The sequence below is a fragment of the Petromyzon marinus genome, chromosome 20, assembly GCF_048934315.1.
Source record: "Petromyzon marinus isolate PM22_M1 ecotype Great Lakes invasive population chromosome 20, UKy_Petmar_22M1.pri1.0, whole genome shotgun sequence".
NCBI lineage: Eukaryota > Metazoa > Chordata > Hyperoartia > Petromyzontiformes > Petromyzontidae > Petromyzon > Petromyzon marinus.
In genome coordinates this window covers 8,971,974-8,992,040 of record NC_133686.1, presented here as the reverse complement: position 1 = coordinate 8,992,040, position 20,067 = coordinate 8,971,974, and the positions used below count along the sequence as shown (strand labels likewise).

Below are 20,067 nucleotides of genomic sequence, written 5' to 3'. Positions count from 1 at the left end.
ATTGAGACGACCGGCTGATGCACCACCTGTGCCCCCTTTGTGCCAACTTGCTGTGCTTTAGCCACCCGGCGCTCCACTCGTTGTTGTGAGCGTCGCTCCTCCGTTCTCCGTTGTTGGAGGGCTAAGGTCATTAAAAAAAAGATCAAAGATCCCCCATATAGCCTTAACAAACTGTAGGGGCAAGTGCTGTTAGCGAGCACCTATGAAGGCCGGAACAGTACACGAGGGGGTGGGTAGCCAGCACCACGTCCGGCCGCCTTTGTCTCCCTAGTGGCAATGTTTACACACCGTACCAGGTACTCATTTGAAGCTGAGTCGACCTAGGGGAGGCCTGGGACCGGTTCAGATAATCGTCACTGGTGTTGGCCGTGAGCGGGAATCGAACCCGGGTCGCCAGGTGCATAGCGCAGCGTAGCGCTAACCGCTTTGGACCACTCATTACATACAGAGAGAGAGAGAGCAACATCTCAAATTCCTCTATCGGGTTTAAAATCAATTATTGCGCTACTTGGACCTGCAATTACTTGTGAAATGTGTGATGTGTAGTCTCTGCTTGTTTGGAAGGCTCATTCAACCCACGCATCCTCCACATTCTACCCAGCCTGCATGTTTATTTCACATTTTCGGAGCTACTCTTTGTTCCAATTCACTCTACATTTCCAATTATAAACTAACAAGGTCTCTCCCTGAAAATTCGTAATTGGCAGCAATTGTAGAATACAGTAATATGTTAACACAGCTGGAGTTGCCTTTATTTTATCTCTCTGTTGCACATCAGAACATTATTTCTAAAGGCGTTTGGAACAACGTACTGACAGTGATCTCTGATCAGAGCTTCTTTAGACTTAGAAAGTGGTCTCTCGTGGTTGGGTCTTTTGGCAACGGACTGGCAGGTCAAGTATATGATCGCGTGGTCTTGACTGACAGATCGGGATGCTGTCAGAAACATTATGTTAACAGACAATTCCACAAAGTATATTTTTGTATCTTCGAAAATACAAGAGTGAGGTATAGCAACAGTTATGAAAGCGCTTTGGCAAGTTGCTCAGGCAGGCTAACGTTGATTTTTCGAGTGAACCAGATGTGTGGAAACGTACCCCTAAAACTATACAAGGCAGGCAACATCAACAGCCGCCATTCACCACTAAGTGGCGGTGACGTAACCACGGTGATTGTGCCAGACTAGGTGCACTTTGAGGCTACGTGAAGTGTCAAAGGCTGGCTGGCAGGTCATAGGACAGACGCAAGTGCCATGGGTCAACTGACTAAGATGACCGACAGATGCGCCACCTGTGCTCCCCACTGTGCCACCTCGCTGCGTTTTTAGCCGCCCGGCGCTGTGCTCGTTGTTGTGAGCGTCGCTCCTTGACAAGGTGGGCACACACACACACACGCGCTGCTTTCTTTTGTCGTGGGGACCGTGTGGAACGGGACAAAACCAGGGTGTGGGGTTTAAACACTCGGGGTCAGTGCCTTGCTCCGGTGCATGCATGCATGTATACATTCGCGACACTATGCCGCTACGGTTGGCACATCATGAAGATAATTATAATCGCGGATCCCAGTGTGGCTCCACAAACAAAATGCGCGTGATGAATTGCCACATCAACCTCTGTATGGATGTTATTTTTCTTACCGTTGTACATGTTGTACTGAAAGAGTTGGTAATTTTCTCCATTGGAAATAGTTGAAGCTAAATCCATTGACATATTACATGCACACTTGGCATTAACCGGTATGGGGTCAGGTGGTTTAGGCGTTACATAAAAAGGGGCCCCATTTGACAAAGTGCACCTGGATGGATCTGTATCGTCTGTAAGATCAAAATGTCATATCTGATATGGCGAGACCACAACCAATTTCCGTAGTTGAGCTACGAATACACGTGAATGTGGGGCTCCTTTGTTGATAATCATTTGTAGGGCAGTTGCAGCGACTGGGCAAACGCTATGGGGTGGCAGGTGTGGGATGTCTTGAATAGAGAGAATTGGGTGGGACATTATTTTAGGACTCGGAATGGGGTATTTGGTGGAGGCGAGTGGAATAAGGATGAGCGGAGCGGTTAGATTTAAGCTCGTGTCCGTTACCTTCAAGCCGCGGATGTCTCGAGATATGCTTTCCCTTCGGCTGGTTTGTGCGAGCGGTTCTGCTGAAATGCGCATACGCTGCTCGCGAGCCGATTTCGCGGAGGGAGGCAAGGGGTGGCACACGAGGACACGTCTCGCATTAACTGCAGGCGCGAAACCGGCTCGTGGCAGACGCCTGCATGCCAGGGTGCTCCAAAGCACGTGTCGTGAAGCAATTGTAATCAGTTTCAAACAGACCGCAAAGGTAACCGGCTCCAGTCTTTTGAGAGTTGGCAAGCTTGCGCTCCAACGCAGGATGAGGTGGGTAAGCGGGACATGCTCACCGGCACGCTCGAGAAGACCGCTTGGTTTGTTTTCAAATATTTTTTTTTCTGGAGGTGATATGACTCCGCTTGTGCCCTCTGCATGTTCAATGCAGCGTCTGCTAAAGTGTGTGCGATCGTTGCGCGCAGAGACATTGCAGCAACTGCAATTTTATTAGTGAGCTGTTCTCAAAGACGACCCTTGTTAAACGAGTCTTACTTGAGATAATGTTTTGTCGATTTTGTGTGGTTTCTAAGTAGAGTGTTCAAAAGACTGTGTTTCTGAAGCCGTCGGTATTTTGTGAATTTTATTTGAAATTATTATTTGTTTGAATTAAAGTGGCAGAGTAAATAAAAAAAATTGTCCGCGTGACAAATACATTAATTTTTTACTCATTAACTCGGGGCATTTTCTGCCATTCTACACTTGTACAAGACATGTCAGAATGTGAACGCAACGTTTGTTAAACAGACAGTTTGCCTGATTGCTCTATTCGCCGAATAATTTATTGAGAACGACGCACATGAAGGGAGCGTTAAGTTAAGCGCGCAGGTTGAGTGAGCACTTTGGCGAGCGGTGTCTGGAACATTGATTAGTCGAAAATTACCGGTGCCACTTCGCGCGCCAGCTTGCAACGTGTGGCCGCGGTCTCTGTGAATTTGAATTGAGCAGAGCTTGGGATGCTCTCAAGCACGGCCCTCGGAGCCGCGTTGTGGCCTCTTAAATTGCTTTTAGACAGCCCCGAAGCACGGCCGTACAGAGCCCTCGAGTCCCACTCGTTCACCACGTCTCACAAGGTGCCGCACGTATCACACACGCCGCGAGAAATCAGTACCCTTCAAGGAGGCAACATTAGCTATCTCCCTCCCCCCACTCTTTCCCGCACCTCCGATTAGCATGGTTGGCTACGTACGGTGCGAAAGAAGTTCAACTGCCAAATCGCTGCGCGTGGCGCTGACGTTTTTAAATAAATAAATACACCGTTTAAAAATAAATTAATCAATGCAAACCGACACACCTGATGACGACCGTTTTTGTTATGGTCGAAACATCGTGAGAATTTTTATTGTTTTATATATATTTTATTATTTTATTGTTTCCCTTCAACGTGACTTTACCGAAAGAGCTAAGAATATAAGTTCAACATACGTACATATTGGTGCAGTGGTGGTGGTGGGAGTGAGTTGTGTTTCCACTCCCTTACATCCGCACACAAGGGATATACTCTTTGGTTCTTTCGGTAAAGTCACGTAGAAAAATAAATAAATTCGACAATAGAAGACGACGTTTCGATTGCAACACAAGCAACCGTCATCAGGTAAGAATGAATGAGGTTTGTTTTCTCATTCATTCTTACCCGATGGCGGATGCTCGTGTTTGCAATCGAAACGTATTCTATTATTGCATTTATTTTCTTTCTGCGGTGACTTTACCGAAAGAACCAAAAATCAATTCCTGCAAGTCACGAAAGCTTCAAATCACGAGGGCATTTGTTTCATGACTAACCCCTGAATGCCCCGGCGAGGCCGTGTTCATGTCGTGACCACAGTTGCGCTGTCGACACTGCGGAATTTAAAACTCAGGGAACGTGACGTTCTGGAGGAAGGACGCGTTGCCTCGGACGGAGAGAAAAAAAACGCGCAAAAACAAAAACACATACACCTCGCGTAGGTTTGCTTACAGACAACATAAAGTTTATTTGAGATACGTCGCATGAGTCAGTGTCCGAGATATGGTGGATGTCACATTGTAAAGATGTGTTCACATTTGGTGAAATCAAGTTCATCAAGATACGGCCGTATATAAACTTTACACTTTTAATCAACTTAAATTGTGCTGCGATTTTGAGTTCTTCCAGGCTAAGATTCGCCCCGCGATGCATCCTCTTTGCTTGTCAGCTGTTCGACAGACCGGCTGTTCATCCCTTTACACGCACGCTCTTCCGCCTTGATTCATTGCACGAACCGGCCGGAGCGTTTGTAATTGAACCTTTGGCTGCGATCCAATGGGCATGTACCCGCATGCGCAAACTGCTCACTGTTACGATCAGACGAGCGGCCAAGTGTATTCAAATTGGGACGTTTATTTTGGCCCACAAGGGGGAGAGAGACTGCATTAAGTTTGGCAGATTGTGCGGAACTCACGAGGGTGGATCGGTGTGTGTGGGCCACCATGGTAACGTGTACAAAGATACACATGTGCGTACGCATACGTGTGCGTGCGTTTATGACGTAGAAATTCGTGTTTACGCAGTAAATATGTACACATATATATGTGTGTCTGTGTGTGCGCGTGTTTAAATATAATTTAGAAAAAAACATTGCGAAATAAACCATGGATTTTGGCTGAATGTAATTTATTTCATACGAGAGGGGAAAGAATCAACTACAATCTTTTTTTTATATTTCAGCGCCAAAATCTCCCGTTTTTGTGAACATTTCTATTAATAAATGCCCCTGTCATTCCAGAATAAGTTAAACTCTATATATATACACAGTATTTTATTTTATATATGTTTACGACCACCTTAACATTGGTGGTCATAGATTTGCGCCCTTGGCTCATTAATTTAAATTGACAGTTTAATTACAATATATAAAATTAAGCGTGACTGATGGTTTCTTGTCCATGGCAGTCGATTCCACGTCATGGGAAGCTGATTAAGAGCTTTGTTGTGAGTGCATTCGCCCCATGCTAAAACAAGAATATATATTGTGTCTCTTACTACTATGGTGGAACGTATTTGCTCAACTGCTTCTTCCTCCATCACGTGAATAGAAAAATGATTTCACGCAAAAAAAACCTGTCGACTTTCTAAGTCTCACACAGTGAAGTGTTGTGCTACTTTGCATGTATTACAAAATATTGGGCGGCTAAGATGAGGGCAGCTTTTACAAGCAGGATGTGTTGCCTTGGACATGTCCTCGGTCCACCTGCCAAGCGAGAAGAAAATAAATTAAAACAACGCGCGCAGTGTCGGCTCAGGGTTGGAGTTGTGGCGCAGCGGTTAGCGCACGCTGTTGACATACACCCGTGCGGCTTGAATTCAATTCCGGGGCCACCGCCGAACATCAGTAGCAAGTGACATCTGAACGAATCCTGCTCACTAAATCACACCCTCCCTCCACCCCCAAAGCATAAATCGCATTGACCAGCGTGGTGAAGTATGGTCAAACAACCCCAGTGAGCGGCGAAGGGGAAGGCCAACATTCAAAAGGGCTGTACAGGCCTGGTTCGACTAGACCTGTTGTGCCGTGATGCTGGACATCGTTGTCTGTGTATATAATTAGTACGGCCACGCTTCGGCCTTTATTTTTAGTTCCCGTTGTGTTGACTTCGCTCGCATCATCTTAACTTTTTTTTGCTCGGGTTCTTTTTTTATTGATGCATTTGTAGTGACATCGCGGACGTCACTGTGCCGGTGCCGGTCCTAGAGAGGCACGGCGTGCGATGTACTGACATCGCAGACATTACGTGTGTAGCGACATCGTGGGTGTCACTGGGTAATGCCGGCTCTAGCGAGGCACGGCATGCGATGTATTGCCACAGCAGACACCCCGTACATGTGGGTGTAGTACCAGCCCTAGAGGGGCTCGGTGAGCGCTGATAGAGAGCACCGAGTGGCACCATGCTCGGCGTGCAGTGCTGTCCCCTATAGGAGAGGGTGTGAGGGTGCCGGCCATGAATGGGGTTCATGTAGGCCATGGCACTCCGGTTGACCCTGGAATGCACGCGACGGGTAAAGTCTACACAGGGACCCCAAGTGGGGGCTAGGGGTGGTCACGTGTCGGGGGCGAGATCCTGCTAGAGGGTTCGAGAAGGTGGTCGTGGCCAAGGGCGGAGCCAGCCACGACCAGTGAGGATATAAACCGGGTCCCCAGAGGAACCGGGGTTCAGCGCTGCTGTTGTCATCCTGAAGATCTACGTTCTACGTCCGAGAAGAGGAAACCAACACGTGGACCTGGACCCAAGCCGGGGTCCGGTCCGTTGTAGCTCAGTTTCTTTATTTTGGTATAGCCCTGTGAGCCATTCGGCTCTTGAATCGGGTGCAACCACAACAAACAAAAAACAAAAACACGAACAAGAAAAACATCTTAAAGTGACTATGTGACTGTGCAAACAGAAAATCCATGAAAAAAACGGCAAAATATTCCTGAAAAAAGCACCGTACACCAACGCTGTGTGCAAAAAATCCCAGTGGGATGCAAGTCAAACAACAACAACAACCACAAGAAAACTAAGATTAAGGCCATCAGTCTAACTCCGTACTACAACAAAACAAACATGTCCAAACCAAAAAACGTTATCGAAATCACCAAAAAATAAAGCCATAATTGCAACGTAACAGTGATTTTTACAATAAACTACATAAATAACATGTAACACCAAATCCTAGAGCCATAGCTGGCTGCATGAGTTACTCCACAACAACAGAAGCATCAGTCGGAGTATCATTTTTTTCAATGCACCTTTAAGATCAGCACGCTAAATCAAAATACAGATAATACTTTGCTGCATCATCCGGAGCGAAAACATTTTATTTTATTTTACGCCAATGAATAGCAGTGGCAGCTAGGGGTGTACAACTCCTCTAGAGCAGTTTTGAGAGAAGATCTCATTGGTAGCGATTCAAGTTGCAGTTTATTGGCAATAGCATTCCAGACCCTGGGGGCATCAATAGCAAAGGCCCTTCCTCCAGATTTGTATGGCAATAGGAAATGTGAAGCTGGTAAATGAGCGAAGACCTGAGGTCAAATTTGTTCTTTGAAACAGAGAGGAGATCCAGCAGGTAGTCTGCGGATTTTTTTGTAAGTACATCGTGAATAAATAAGATCTGGTGCACAAGCCGTCGAACATTAAAAGATGTTAAGTTTGACCCAATGTAGAGATCACAGTGGTGAGTCCTATATGGGCAGTTCAATGTAAATCTTAAGGACGAGTGATAGATGTAATCAAGCTTCTTCAGGACAGTACTTGGGGCTGATTTATAAACGATGTCATAGTAGTCAAGTAGAGTCAGTATGGTAGCTTTTATCAATTCCAAACGGAACATTGGGGGGAAGCAGTGCTTGTGTCGATACAGAAAACCAATTTTTATTTTTGTCTTTTTACCAATATAATCAATGTGATCTTCAAAATTCAGTATTGAATCCAGGATGACCCCAAGATACTTATAGATCTTGACTTGCTTTATTTTATAATTATTTAAGGAATGTAATTGGGGAAAAATAACTTCCTGCTTTAGTCCTGGTGAGAATCATAGCACCTTGGTTTTGGAGGTATTCAGGACTAGTTTAAAAGCAACTAGCTAATGTTGTAGTTTGTTGAAATCACCCTGTAGCTTAGCAATCACGTCATCCGGAGAGCGGCCAGCAGTAATCAGTATCGTGTCATCTGCAAAAAGATTTATCCTGGAAGGATCCAGGTCAGTGCCCAAGTCATTGACATAAAGAGAGAACAAACGGGGGCCGAGGATAGAACCCTGTGGAACCCCTTTTGTTACCTTAACACTGTTTGACCTCCAAACATCTGTGACAACAGTTTGGGTGCGAGAAAAGAGGTAATTTTGTAACCATTTTACTGCGTTTTCGGAAAAACCGAGGCAACTTAGTTTACTAAGCAGGGTGTTGTGGTCTACTGTATCAAAAGCTTTGGACAGGTCTAGAAAAAGACAGGCACAGTACTGCTTATTATCAAGGCTACTGTAAATGTGATTCAGAGAGTGTAATGCAGCAGATGTGGTGCTGTATTTTTTTCAGAACCCAGAGTGTTTTAGATGTAGTAGATTGTTGGTGGACAGGAAACTGCTAATTTGGTAGGTCAATAATTTTTCAATTTTTTATTAACGGGACAAAATTGAGATAGGTCGGTAGTTATTTGGATCATCTTTTGGGCCTCCTTTGTGAATTGGATGGACATAGGAATGTTTCCATTCTAGAGGAACTGATGCTTCTTTGATGGACAGGTTGAAAATATGGGCTATAGGTTTGTATATGAGGTGACCAACAGTTTGTAGAGCAAAGATGGGAATACTATCTGCTCCGGTAGAGGAGGACCCTTTGAGGTAGGACAGTTGTTTCAGAACATTACTTTCGTGGATTGGCTGGAAACTAAATTTGTTTAATGTTTAGACAGGGGTGTATGAATTTGCATGAGCAGGGGTGACTCCCAATACATTATCAAAAAGATTACCAGCTTCAGAAAAATGAAGGTTAAAATTATTAACTATTTTTTTGGGATCTGAAAAATATTCCCCATTTCGGTTAAGCTCAATGGGCAGATTGTCTGTTTTGGATGCCTTTTCGATACATTTGATTGTTTTCCAGAAAATCCTGGTATTTCCATTTGATTCCAGGAGAGTGGAGGAAAAGTAAGCATTTTTTGCATGTCGTATTTTTTTACACATATATTCCTTAAAATCCTGTATTCTAGCCAGTCATTGACCAAATTCCTTTTCTGAGCACATGCCCAAGCCATGTCCCTAGTTTTCATGAGCTTTGTAATTAAAGGATCAAACCATGGTGGGCGGTTGCCTTTAGTTTTAAATCTAACCCACGGAGCATGTTTGTTAAGAATTTGGAGAAACGTGTACGTGAAGGTCTCCCAAGCCGTAGTCAGGTTGAGGATATCACAGACCTTGTCAATATCCGAGTGAAGCACATCATTAGTAAATGCCTGAGTGCTGAAGTGTATCATAGAGTGCTTCTTAACCAATTTAGGGGGGGCTTTGGGTCTGGCTGATGATCTCACCCCAAAAATGAAGGAGTGATCACTAAGGTTATTACCCAGAACACCAGTCAGTGTCAAACTGTGAGGGGCATTTGTCAATAGGACGTCAAGCAGAGATGACTGTCCCGGATTTTTTAGGTTGGGTCTTGTGGGGACATTTATTAATTGAAACAGATTAAATTCATCTGCAAAATTTGTGGCCATGGCCGGCGGGTTTAGCCAATTCCAATTTAGATCACCCACTAAAACTATTTCACCTTTAGGGAGGCCCCTAAAAAGCTCTCTCAGTGCCGATGCAGCTTCAACATCCTTCCCACTAGGCGGTCGATAGCAGCACACTACCAATATCTGTTGATTTTTTGGGAGAGTTATTCTGAGAGCCAGACCTTCAAAGCAACATTTTTTAATCAAGGAGTGAGCTAGTGAACATGCAATAGTATTATGAACATAGATGGCTATTCCACCTCCTTTAGATCCTCGGTCAAGCCGAAAAAAGTTGTAGTTGTCAATCGCAATCTGCAAGTCATTGACGGCAGGAGTGAGAAATGTTTCTGTTAGGCAATAAATGTCCGGGTCAAGATTTGCCACTTCTAGTTTTAGTTGACTTAATTTAATCACAAGCCCTCTTATGTTGACATGTAGAACACCAACACCTTTCCTGCCAGAAAAATCTACAGAATTATACGAGTTATTTTCATTTGGGCCAGGATGAAGCTCAATACCATCCAGAAATAAGAAAAGTAGAATTAATAGTTTGCACAAGTATTTTCTGTGAAAGGATGAAGAGTGGCGAACCTTGGACGAATAGCAGTAGCTCGCAGATGGTGTTATTTTTAAGAGCAGAATGAAGTTTGGAAGGTGTGCTGGTGAAGTAATGGGCGCAAAGTAACGAGGCTAGCTGTTTGTAGAGTTGAGTGTGGCACTAGATATGGCCGGGAGGGACAGCAGTAGGATACACAGCAGGAGAATTGCCATCTCTAAAATATCCGGGGTAAACACAGATTAACACACAAGCGGAAAATAAAAAAATATATATACTGGTAGGCCGAGCGCTAGAAAACGTCTTGCCGCTCTCGTCACACATGCACGGCTTCTCGCCCATGTGCTAGGGTTGAACAGCGCCCCCCCCCCCCCCAGACAGGGACAGCAGATTTTTGGCTGTTGTGGGCTCGGCTGAACCGCTTGCACCACCTCCTTTCCCCGCCACAGGATGGTGCTCGAGCTAACCCTCCTTGAGCTCAGCCCACGACTGGAATGTCGTTTCTTGGCCTCTCGTGTCTCTGCTGCCTGACCAGACGGCCCCACTGAAGCCCACACAGGGGACTCTTGGCCGTCTTGACGATCTCCGTGAAGTTTTTCAGGAACATAGCTTGGGGTCCGTCGCAATGTTGCCTTGGCACGAACACAGCTTGGGGTCCGTGGCAATGTTGCCCTGGCAGGAACACAGCCTGGGGTCCGTGTCAATGTTGCCTTGGCAGGAACACAGCTTGGGGTCCGTCGCACTATTAACTAGGCCTCACTCAGGCTGCGCCATGGGCGTGATCAACCAGGCCTCACTCAAGCTGCGCCAGGTGCACGATTTACTAGGCCTCACTCAGGCTGCGCCAGGTGCACTGTCAACCAGGCCTCACTCAGGCTGCGCCTTGTGCATGATTAACCAGGCCTCTCTCAGGCTACGCCAGGTGCACGATCCGCCAGGCCTCACCCAGGCAGTGTCATGTGCACAAACAGGCCGCGCCACGTGTATGACCAACTAAACCTCACTCAGGCTGCGCCTTGTGCATGATTTACTAGGCCTCACTCAGGCTGCGCCAGGTGCACAATTAGCTAGGCCTCACTCAGGCTGCTCCACGTGCACGATTAACTAGGCCTCACTCAGGCTGCGCCATGTGCACAAACAGGCATCACTCAGGCTGCGCCACGTGTATGACCAACTAAGCCTCACTCAGGCTGTGTCTTGTGCATGATTTACTAGGCCTTACTCAGGCTGCGCCAGGTGCATGATCAGCTAGGCCTCACTCAGGCTGCGCCTTATGCATGATTTACTAGGCCTCACTCAGGCTGCGCCATGTGCGCGATTAACTAGGCCTCAGGCTGCACCACGTGTATGATTTACTAGGCCTCACTCAGGCGGCACCAGGTGCACGATCAACCAGGCCTCACTCAGGCTGCGCCAGGTACACACACGAGTGCACATTACCACACTATCACACACACACACGAGCGCACATCACCACACTATCACACACATACAGAGTTGCACACCACCACACTATCACACACAGTGCACATCACCACACCATCACACACACAGAGAGTGCACATCACCACACCAACAACAACAAGTGCCATTCGCCATTAAGTGGCGGTGACGTCACCACGACGCTTGTGCCAGGCCATGTGCACCTTGAGGCCACGTGAAGTGTCGAACGCCCGCTGGCAGGAGGTCACGGGACAGACCCAGGTGCCACGGGTCGACTGACTGAGATGACTGAGATGACTGGCTGATGTACCACCTGTGCCCCCTACTGTGCCAATCTGCTGCGCCCTAGCCACCCGGCGCTCCGCTCGTTGCTGTGAGCGTCGCTCCTCTGCCCTCCGTTGTTGTTGGAGGGCGACTACCTCCAACTGCCCAGTAGCGTCCTTCACGAGCCTCCTCCACAGAGGCCGATCTTGACACCGCTGGTACCAGTCATCGGCAAGTCCACTCAGCTCCACGTGCTCCTGTACCACATCACTCCAGCTCTTCTCTAGCCCGTGCCGCGCCCGTTTAGCCCCCTCGATCCGGCCGAACAAAAGCTGTTTCGGCATGCGGTGGCTGGGCATGCAGGCTACATGACCCAGCCATCGCAGCCTTGCCCACCGGAGGAGCTCACCGATGGGACCTTGCCCAGATTTTTCAAGGATTTGTGAGCTCCTCACACAATCCAGTCTGGTTAAACCCAGGATGGATCGTAGGCAGGCCAGCCTAAATGTTTCTAACCGGCGAAGATGTTCGATTAGGGGGGGTCCACGTTTCGCAAGCGTAGAGAAGGGAGGGAATGACCGTGGCCGAGAAGACCTGAAGCTTAGTGCGGAGTGACAGACCAGGTAGCTTCCACACAGCGTTACGCAACCGATGAAAAGATATTGCCGCTCGACTGATTCGGAGTGAGACCTTTGCTGTTACACTGGAACCGGTCATAAGCATACTGCCCAGGTATGGGAAACTCTCCACTCTCTCCACAACTGCCCCATCGCCGATTGGGAGTTGTGGGGGGGAGTGTCCGATGGTACAAAATACCCAGGCAGGTGCCTAGTTTTGGTGGGGCAGATGGTAAGGCCCCATCTCTTAGTGGCACGCTCCAGTCTCAGCAGCGGCGTCTCCAACTCCTCCTCTGAATGAGCAGTTATTACCAAATCATCGGCATACATAACGTGGTTGAGCAATAGGGAGCCATCCCTTGACCGCACCTGGGCATCAATCAGCCTCCCATTATATCTGTACCATATGGAGATTCCCCCGGTACAGCTATTGAAGGCTTCACAAACTATGTGGTCAAAATAGATGTTAAATAATGTGGGAGCCAGAGGACATCCCTGTCGCACCCCAAAGTGTACAGGGAATGGCTCGGACTCCTGGCCACGTAGTTTTACCTTGGCCCGCTCACCATCATGAAGGTCCTTAATGATCGTGAGCAGAGGGTCAGGTACTCCAAAAGCACGAAGAACAACCCAGAGCCCAGGCCTACTGATGGTATCATAGGCCTTGACCAGGTCAATAAAGCAGAGATGTAGGTCTTGCTGGAATTCCCTACACCTCTGTTGTAGCAGACGGACATAAAATATGGCATCTGTGCAGGACCGCCCTTTCCTGAAACCGCATTGGGGCTCTGCAAGCCTCTCCTCAGCGTGCCTGGCAAGGCGATGTTGAATAATCCTTGCCAGGACCTTTCCCGGCACACTGAGGAGTGAGATGCCCCTGTAGTTGTTACAGTCTGTGCGGTCCCCCTTCTTAAAGAGGGGGACCACCAGGACATCCTTAAAATCCTGCGGAACCCGACCAGTGGTCCAGACTGTTGTTATGATGTCATATAGGGCAGTCTGTGCACAAACGCCACACTCCCACAGCATTTCGCTTGGGATATCATCTCTGCCCGCTGCCTTTCCTGGTCTCAGATTCCGGATCGTCTTCAGTACTTCCTCAACAGATGGCACTTCAGCCAGCCACTCACAGGCGGTGACTTCTTCCAATATTTGAGGCACCGCAGCCTCAGCAGGGTCATCCTCACTTTGTGCCATGATGTTTTCCTGGCTGAGGGATTTTCCCTCCCCCAGGACCTCACAGAAATGCTCAGCAAATCTGCAAACCTGTTCCTGGGGGTCGGAGATTGGATCACCGTTTTTCCCCTAATGATGGTAATAGGTATGGCGCTGCAGGTTACTTTTTTGATGGAGTCAAATAGAGATTTGTGATCGTGGGCCACTGAGGCAGACTCCATCTCCTCAGCAACCCGTGACCACCACCCATCCTTGCAGCTTCTCACGGCTCTCCGAACCTCCGAGCGAAGGCTGTGGTAAGCCTCCTCATTCTCTGACGTGGGATTCTGTAACCGATGACAGTGGGCCTGTCGCTTTTTCTCAACCATCCTGAACACCTCCTCTGTCAGCCAGGGTCTCTGGGGAGGTCTGGACCGCGTACCCAAAGCAGCCATTGCAGCTGCATGAGTCACAGTCCTAAACCTCACCCATTTACCCTCGACATCAGGAGGAGTGGGGGACCGTCGCACACCACACCATCACCCACACACACACAGAGTGCACATCACCACACCATCACACGAACGCAGAAGTCCCTCTCGTCACGGCTCACTCACACACACGGCTCACTCACTCACACGCAGCTCACACGCAGCTCATTCTCACGCACAGTTTACACTCACGCAAAACAACTCACAAAAACAACTCACGCTGCTACACACGCCGCCGCTGCCCAGTGTAATTAGTGTAGCAACTCCCAGTGTAATTAGTGTAGTTAGCCTGGTGGTCCACCACCCTAGATTGTTATCTGGTAAAGGGGTAGTTACCCCTTTGTGTTGGTATCAATAAATGTGTTGCCTCCAAAGAGTACGTCTGCGACTCAGTTGAATTCACTGCACATTTAATAACGGTAATGTCAACAATGATCATGTAAGGTGGCGTCGCTTCAGCTCAGTGCGTTTCAATGCGCTTCCTGGAGGCTTCGTCCTGCCTGGTTCTTTTACCGACGGTTTCAGCTTTTTCTTTTTCGATGGAATCATAATGCTTAAGAGGTTTTTTTTTCCTCCCATCCCCCCCCAAGAATGTTTCAGGTCAAATAATTTTAAAATCCAAATTGACAAAGGCAATTTGATTAATGCATTAAAAAAAACCCCTCTTTAATGATGAATTGGTCAAACATCTCATTATCGTGCTGCACTGCACTGATAATAGAGTCTTGAGACTCAATTACTGCTGGGTGAAGGCTTCCTCACCTCGTGTCAGGCTATTTGACCATACTTCACCACTCTAGTCGGCACAGGTTGGTGAAGGAGGAGCCTAGGACTCGTTCGGATATCACTCACCGCTGATATAATCCATGGACAGGCATCAAACTCGAGTTGATGAATTTATAGTGTGGTGCGCTAACAACTTGCGCCACTGCTCCATACAGTAGATTTTTTTATAAATTCGCATGTATTAAACGATTGTGTTCAAAAAGCAAACACTTCACGTGTCAAATCAAACTGGAAGACAGTATAACGACGATCATCCAACTGTCATTTCATGCTTAATTGAATGCTAATGAGCAATTTCATTTGCAATTCTGAAAGAGTAAGATAATGATGCCAAAACTTTTTTCTTTGTCTTTTAAACTCTACAAATGTCATCTAATTGCATCAGAATAATGGCACCAACGAAATTCCTTGCAATTTAGCAATGGGACGATTTGCGTGTATTAGTACCACTCTAACATAACCTTTCAGTATTCTTGGTTCTTTCGGTAAAGTCACGTAGAAGGGAAACAATAAAATAATAAAAATATAAATACAATTCTCACGACGTTTTGACTGCAAGAGAAGCAATCATCATCAGGTGTGAAAACCACAGCAAGAAAATTTGAAAAAAGTGGCGGGTTTTTTTTAACGTTAGCACCACGGAGAGCGATTTGGCAGTTATTCAGATGGACGAGTCCATTTATGTTCGGAAAAGAGGAGGGGGGAGACGAAAATAATGGATGCGGTCTGAAAGCGACCATAAGCGTGAACAATCAATTAAGATCCCAAATGGTTTATCAAATCCTTCCAATGATTGCGAGCCAGAATCCATCTTCTCGGTTGAAATTGTCTCTGTGTTTGTATATGTGGATAGCCTCATGAAAGAATCTCTCATGGTAGCCAGATGGCTTGCAAAGAATCTCTGTCTTGGAGAAGGCAATGTCATGTGAGCCTACTGAATTATAACAGTGATCTGCCACGGCCGAGGTGTTGATCCTACCGTGTTTTAGGTCTGCTTTGTGTTCACGAATGCGGTCCGAGACATGTCGTTTGGTTTCTCCAATGTAACTACTACCACAGAGGCAACTTAGTTTGTAGACGCCAGGGTACTGTATGTCCGGAATCACATCTTTTACAGACGGAACCAGATCACGGATTTTATGTAATGTGTTTAATCGAACCTGGATCTTGTGTTTATTCAAGATTTTGGAGATCTTTTTTGTGATCCCTGCAATGTAGGGTAAAGTGATGGTTTTGAAAGGCTCCTCAAGAGGGTCCTTCTTCATGGTTGGAGTGATAGCTTTGTGGATTGTGTAGTCGGAGTAACCATTAGCCTTAAGAGCTTGGTGTACGTGCTTGAGTTAACTGGCTATGTGTTCCTGGTCGGATATGCATTGGGCTCTATGGTGCAGAGTCTTGATGAGGGAATTCTTCTGGGATGGATGGTGGTGGGAATTCGGTTTCAGGTAAGGATCTGTATGGGTAGCTTTCCTGTATTGTAAAAATTAAGCCCCCCCCACCCACAGACGGGAATACAAACCCACTCTGAAGCATACCATTAACTGACCTGAAACGATATCGCTAACCCACCCCTAACAATAGGGGTGGAACAATGTACCAAATTCTTAAGCACGCGATACACGCTCTAAATTGTGTGTGCGTGTTTTTTTAGACTGGTACACATTGTATGTAGTGGGGCTCACGTCATGTTTGCAGCCACCAGAGGCCCACGACCAGTCGATACAATAACAACAACAACAACAACATATAATCTATTCTGGAATTTCATTGCAACACTGAATCATGGCAAGTCATTTAACCCCACGTAACACGAAACAACCCTAAGCCCCCTTTTGCAGTCGGAGAGTTTCCACCACAGTCTCCGGGCTCCGCTCAGTTTGGGATTCAAGGCACCACGCCGAGGCAGCTCGCAGTGAAAGGAGGGGGACAGGGTGGCGTTGGGGGGGTAGAAGTGCACCTCTCTCCGGCATACTGATGGCGCGAGTGCAGTCGCGTGGAATGAGCGCTCTGTAATTGAGCTATAACCTCTTGAGCAAGAGGCGAAGGGGGGGGGGGGGGCACGGCACGCTCACGGAACGAGATACCGGGGACCTCAAGTAGTGCCGCAGGAGGGCGGCGCGGGCTTGAGAAGCACCGCCCGCTCAGATAACGCGGCCGTGCTCTGGCATCTAATTGCGAGCAGTCACCCATCTTAATAAAGGCCGTAGGGAGCGGAGGCGGGGGGGGGGGGGGGCACCGGTAGAAAGGTGTTGCAGCTGTGATTCTCAATCCTGGTCTTTTGATGCTCACCTTCCACTATTCTGGCACCCCGGGTCTTTCCCAAAGGGGCCGACATGAGACATGCTCGACTCAATATTCTACTGCACCGACTTCGTACGTACGTCATACAAATTGAATTGCGATATAGGAATAGAGAAACGTCATCGTCATCATCCATGATACATCCACTGCTGGATGAAGGCCTCCTCTTGTGATTCCCTGCGATGTAATGCTCCACCTCCAAGGTTTAAGTATAGGATGTTATCATTGTGCAAAGCCACATTACCTAATAAATATTCTCATGAGAGTCACAGTTGTCTCTATGTATTGCATTAAGGCGGCACACAAGGATGGCTCTCATCTCCCATTGGTAGCCGTCGGCCAGTGCTACAATTCCACATTCCCATGGTTGGGGCCAGTGCCTCCATGTGATAACCACAGTGGACTTCCCACAAAGTAGTTTTCATTTTTATCAACACATTTAAAATAAATAGGTGGCATGAACAACAATAATGGGTTTTACCCTTTCTGGCAATAAAACATGTTTCAAAAACAATGCATATATTTTCAGAGCATGTTTGTTTACATGTTCACCACACTGGATTCCATGCAAAAGGTATCTATTTGATATTTGGACATCTTCACACCTGTTTAATGGCCAGAAAGGGTAAAAACTCCATTCTTATTTTTCATATTTTGATACTGGCAAAAAGGTCTCATGAATAAGTAGCGTCAACCAACCAGGATTTGTCACTAACGGACTTTTAATTGGTGGATTTATGTCTTGGACCACAGTGTCACCTGGCTGGAGTGTTCCTTGTATCGCGAGCTCCCCCACCTCTCCTCCTGGAGCCCCCTTCCCTCTTCAACGTGTACAGAGCGCATCGGGCGGGATGATTCCGAGGGCGTTGCAAATGGGACCGCGTGACTCAGAAAGTTGCATTGGCAGCCAATTGAACCTTACGACGGTACCCCGGGGGTTCCTTAGTGCAATGTCTGTGATGCATTTTTAGTCTGTTGAGGGTCGGTGATTCGGTAATCGACTCATCTCGACGAGCTGTACACTACGATGCACCGCCACGGTGTGTACGAGCGTTCAGGGTTTCAGCGCAATCGTCCTCACTGCGTTTCGACATCGCGAAGTGCGGCACTGATTTCGGATTGATTGGTACCCCAGTCGCGGAGTTAAGTAACACCCCTGGAAAAAAAAAAGTGTCCCAGAAATACAATATTTAATTGCCTCGGACATTTTGTATTATTTGGTACCCCGGGGTACCTGCATAAGAATTAATTACTGCATGATGCAAATTTCAATATTGGCCTCATTGCACACGAAGCTCTCCACTCCATGGCTCCCTCCTACCGTTCGCCTTCCAGTGTGAAATCTGCGGTGAGCGGCTAGTCAGGACACGTTGGCCAATCCGCATACCGAATTAAGGATTACTGACGGGATTTTGCTCCCTGATCATATAATTTCCTCTGCAAATGTATCGCGATATAAGAGGCGGTTGATAACTCACCCTTTTATCAAACCGTGTCCATTGTTTACTTTATTTGCAGATTACCATGACGTCGCTCGACATGAGTTGCTCTGCGCATTAGTTTATTGTGCTCTGCAGAGCACACACAATGTTTTTGCTGTATTTTAACCTTTTTGCTGACTATAAGTTCCTGCTACTACCTTGGGACTTATTTTCAAGACTTGTTTTTTGGGCAGTAACATGGCCCAGCGGAAGCACGTTTTCGAGCTTATTGCAGAGGTTAGCAGTTCAAGGCCACGGCCACCCTGGTCAATATTGCGCTTCTGCTAACCCTGCAAATGCAAGACGTCTGCATCGCATCGGACGTAAACAAAAACATCCCACGAAGTTATTTGAGAAAAAAAAAACATGCGGCCAAATTACGGTCCGAAATGTTTTTCCAACTTAAAGAATTACCGAGATGGGAAACGCGTAACAATTGCTGCCCCATATTGTGAAACATTCGCAGGGCCCTCCTGAACAAAAACAATCTTAAAACTCAATTACCCTTTCATAGCGAGACAATGCACTCACAGTAATAATGGGGAAAAATAACCACAATTTTGTAATGCGCAACATCAAGCAATAGTTGATGATGATGGAGATGGAGATGAGTGCTCGGGTTCCTAACTCGCCTGACGTGCGGTCGACGTTGGTGCTGGGTGTGGAGGCCCCGCCCTGGGCCCCCGCCGGACGCGCGGGGCTCCGCTTGGCCGTAACGTTGTGGAAGAGGGGCATGGCCTCGGCCGCCTGGACGTCCCGGGGCCCGCCCGGGCGCCGGCGGCCCCCCGCCATCTCCACCGTGAGGGCCGCCCTCGCCTTGTGCTCCTGCGCGGGCCATGCGTGGCGGTCGGTGACGCGGCACTCGTACGTGCCCTCGTCCTGCTTGCGCACGTTGGTCAGGTGCAGCCGGCTGGAGATGCTGCTGCCGAGAACCCGGACCACCTGCCGCGCCGCGCCGGGCGACATTTCGTCAGGCGTGCTCGTTCATCATGTGCGCGTCAGTGATTTGCCCTCTGACGGTCGTGGGCCACGTGGGACGATGGCTGAGAGTGGCCCCAAGTCGCGCTGAATACGGCACGGCATTGCTAACGCAGAAAGGAGCCGATGGCAGTCGGTGACGGTAAAGGTGCAGTCCCCGAAATTGCTGGCTCACGCCGCTGCTGGCGAAAGGGCCTCCACTAGAGCGAGCTCTAGAGCACCCTTGTGAAGGGTATTTTGGCCTACTCTTCCACGTCTTGGGAGAGTTGGGAGTAACCCACACTCGAACCCATCACACGTGACTTGCCTATCGACTGTAGTGTACCAATTTAAACTGGTGGGTGGACAGATGCAGGGGGCGTTAATAACAATTTTCATTTAAAGTCTCAAGGCTTGCCGACTGTTTCGACTGCCGAGCCGGATGATGGAACGGGCTACCTCTGGGTTGCAAGTCCAGTGTGATAACCATTACAGCGTGGCAGCTCCCTGGTTGATAAATAATGCGATTATAATCACGTGCATTTATTAATCCAAGAAAGCTTCACTGGGTTGTTTGTCAAAGGGTTCCTGCAAGATTGAGTTGTTTGGCCATTTTCCTAATGAATATTTTGCACATGGAAGGAAACTGACGTGCTTCGAGAGGTATAAGTAAAATTATGTATGTCTGTATGT

General features: G+C 47.6%; 1 protein-coding gene across 2 annotated transcripts in view; it reads right to left on the bottom strand.

Moving 5' to 3' along the window:
- Window positions 1-4,058: 4,058 nt before the first annotated feature.
- Window positions 4,059-20,067, bottom strand: part of LOC116944133 (V-set and transmembrane domain-containing protein 2-like protein) — a 36,185-nt gene continuing 20,176 nt past the window's right edge. For both annotated transcript variants that reach the window (XM_032957591.2, XM_032957590.2), the window contains exons 4-5: window positions 19,050-19,359; window positions 4,059-5,323 (exon numbers count right to left, since the gene is read on the bottom strand). In XM_032957591.2, the coding sequence (XP_032813482.2) occupies window positions 5,232-5,323; window positions 19,050-19,359 (402 nt within the window). In that variant the 3' untranslated portion in view covers window positions 4,059-5,231. The remainder of the gene's footprint in view (window positions 5,324-19,049; window positions 19,360-20,067) is intronic.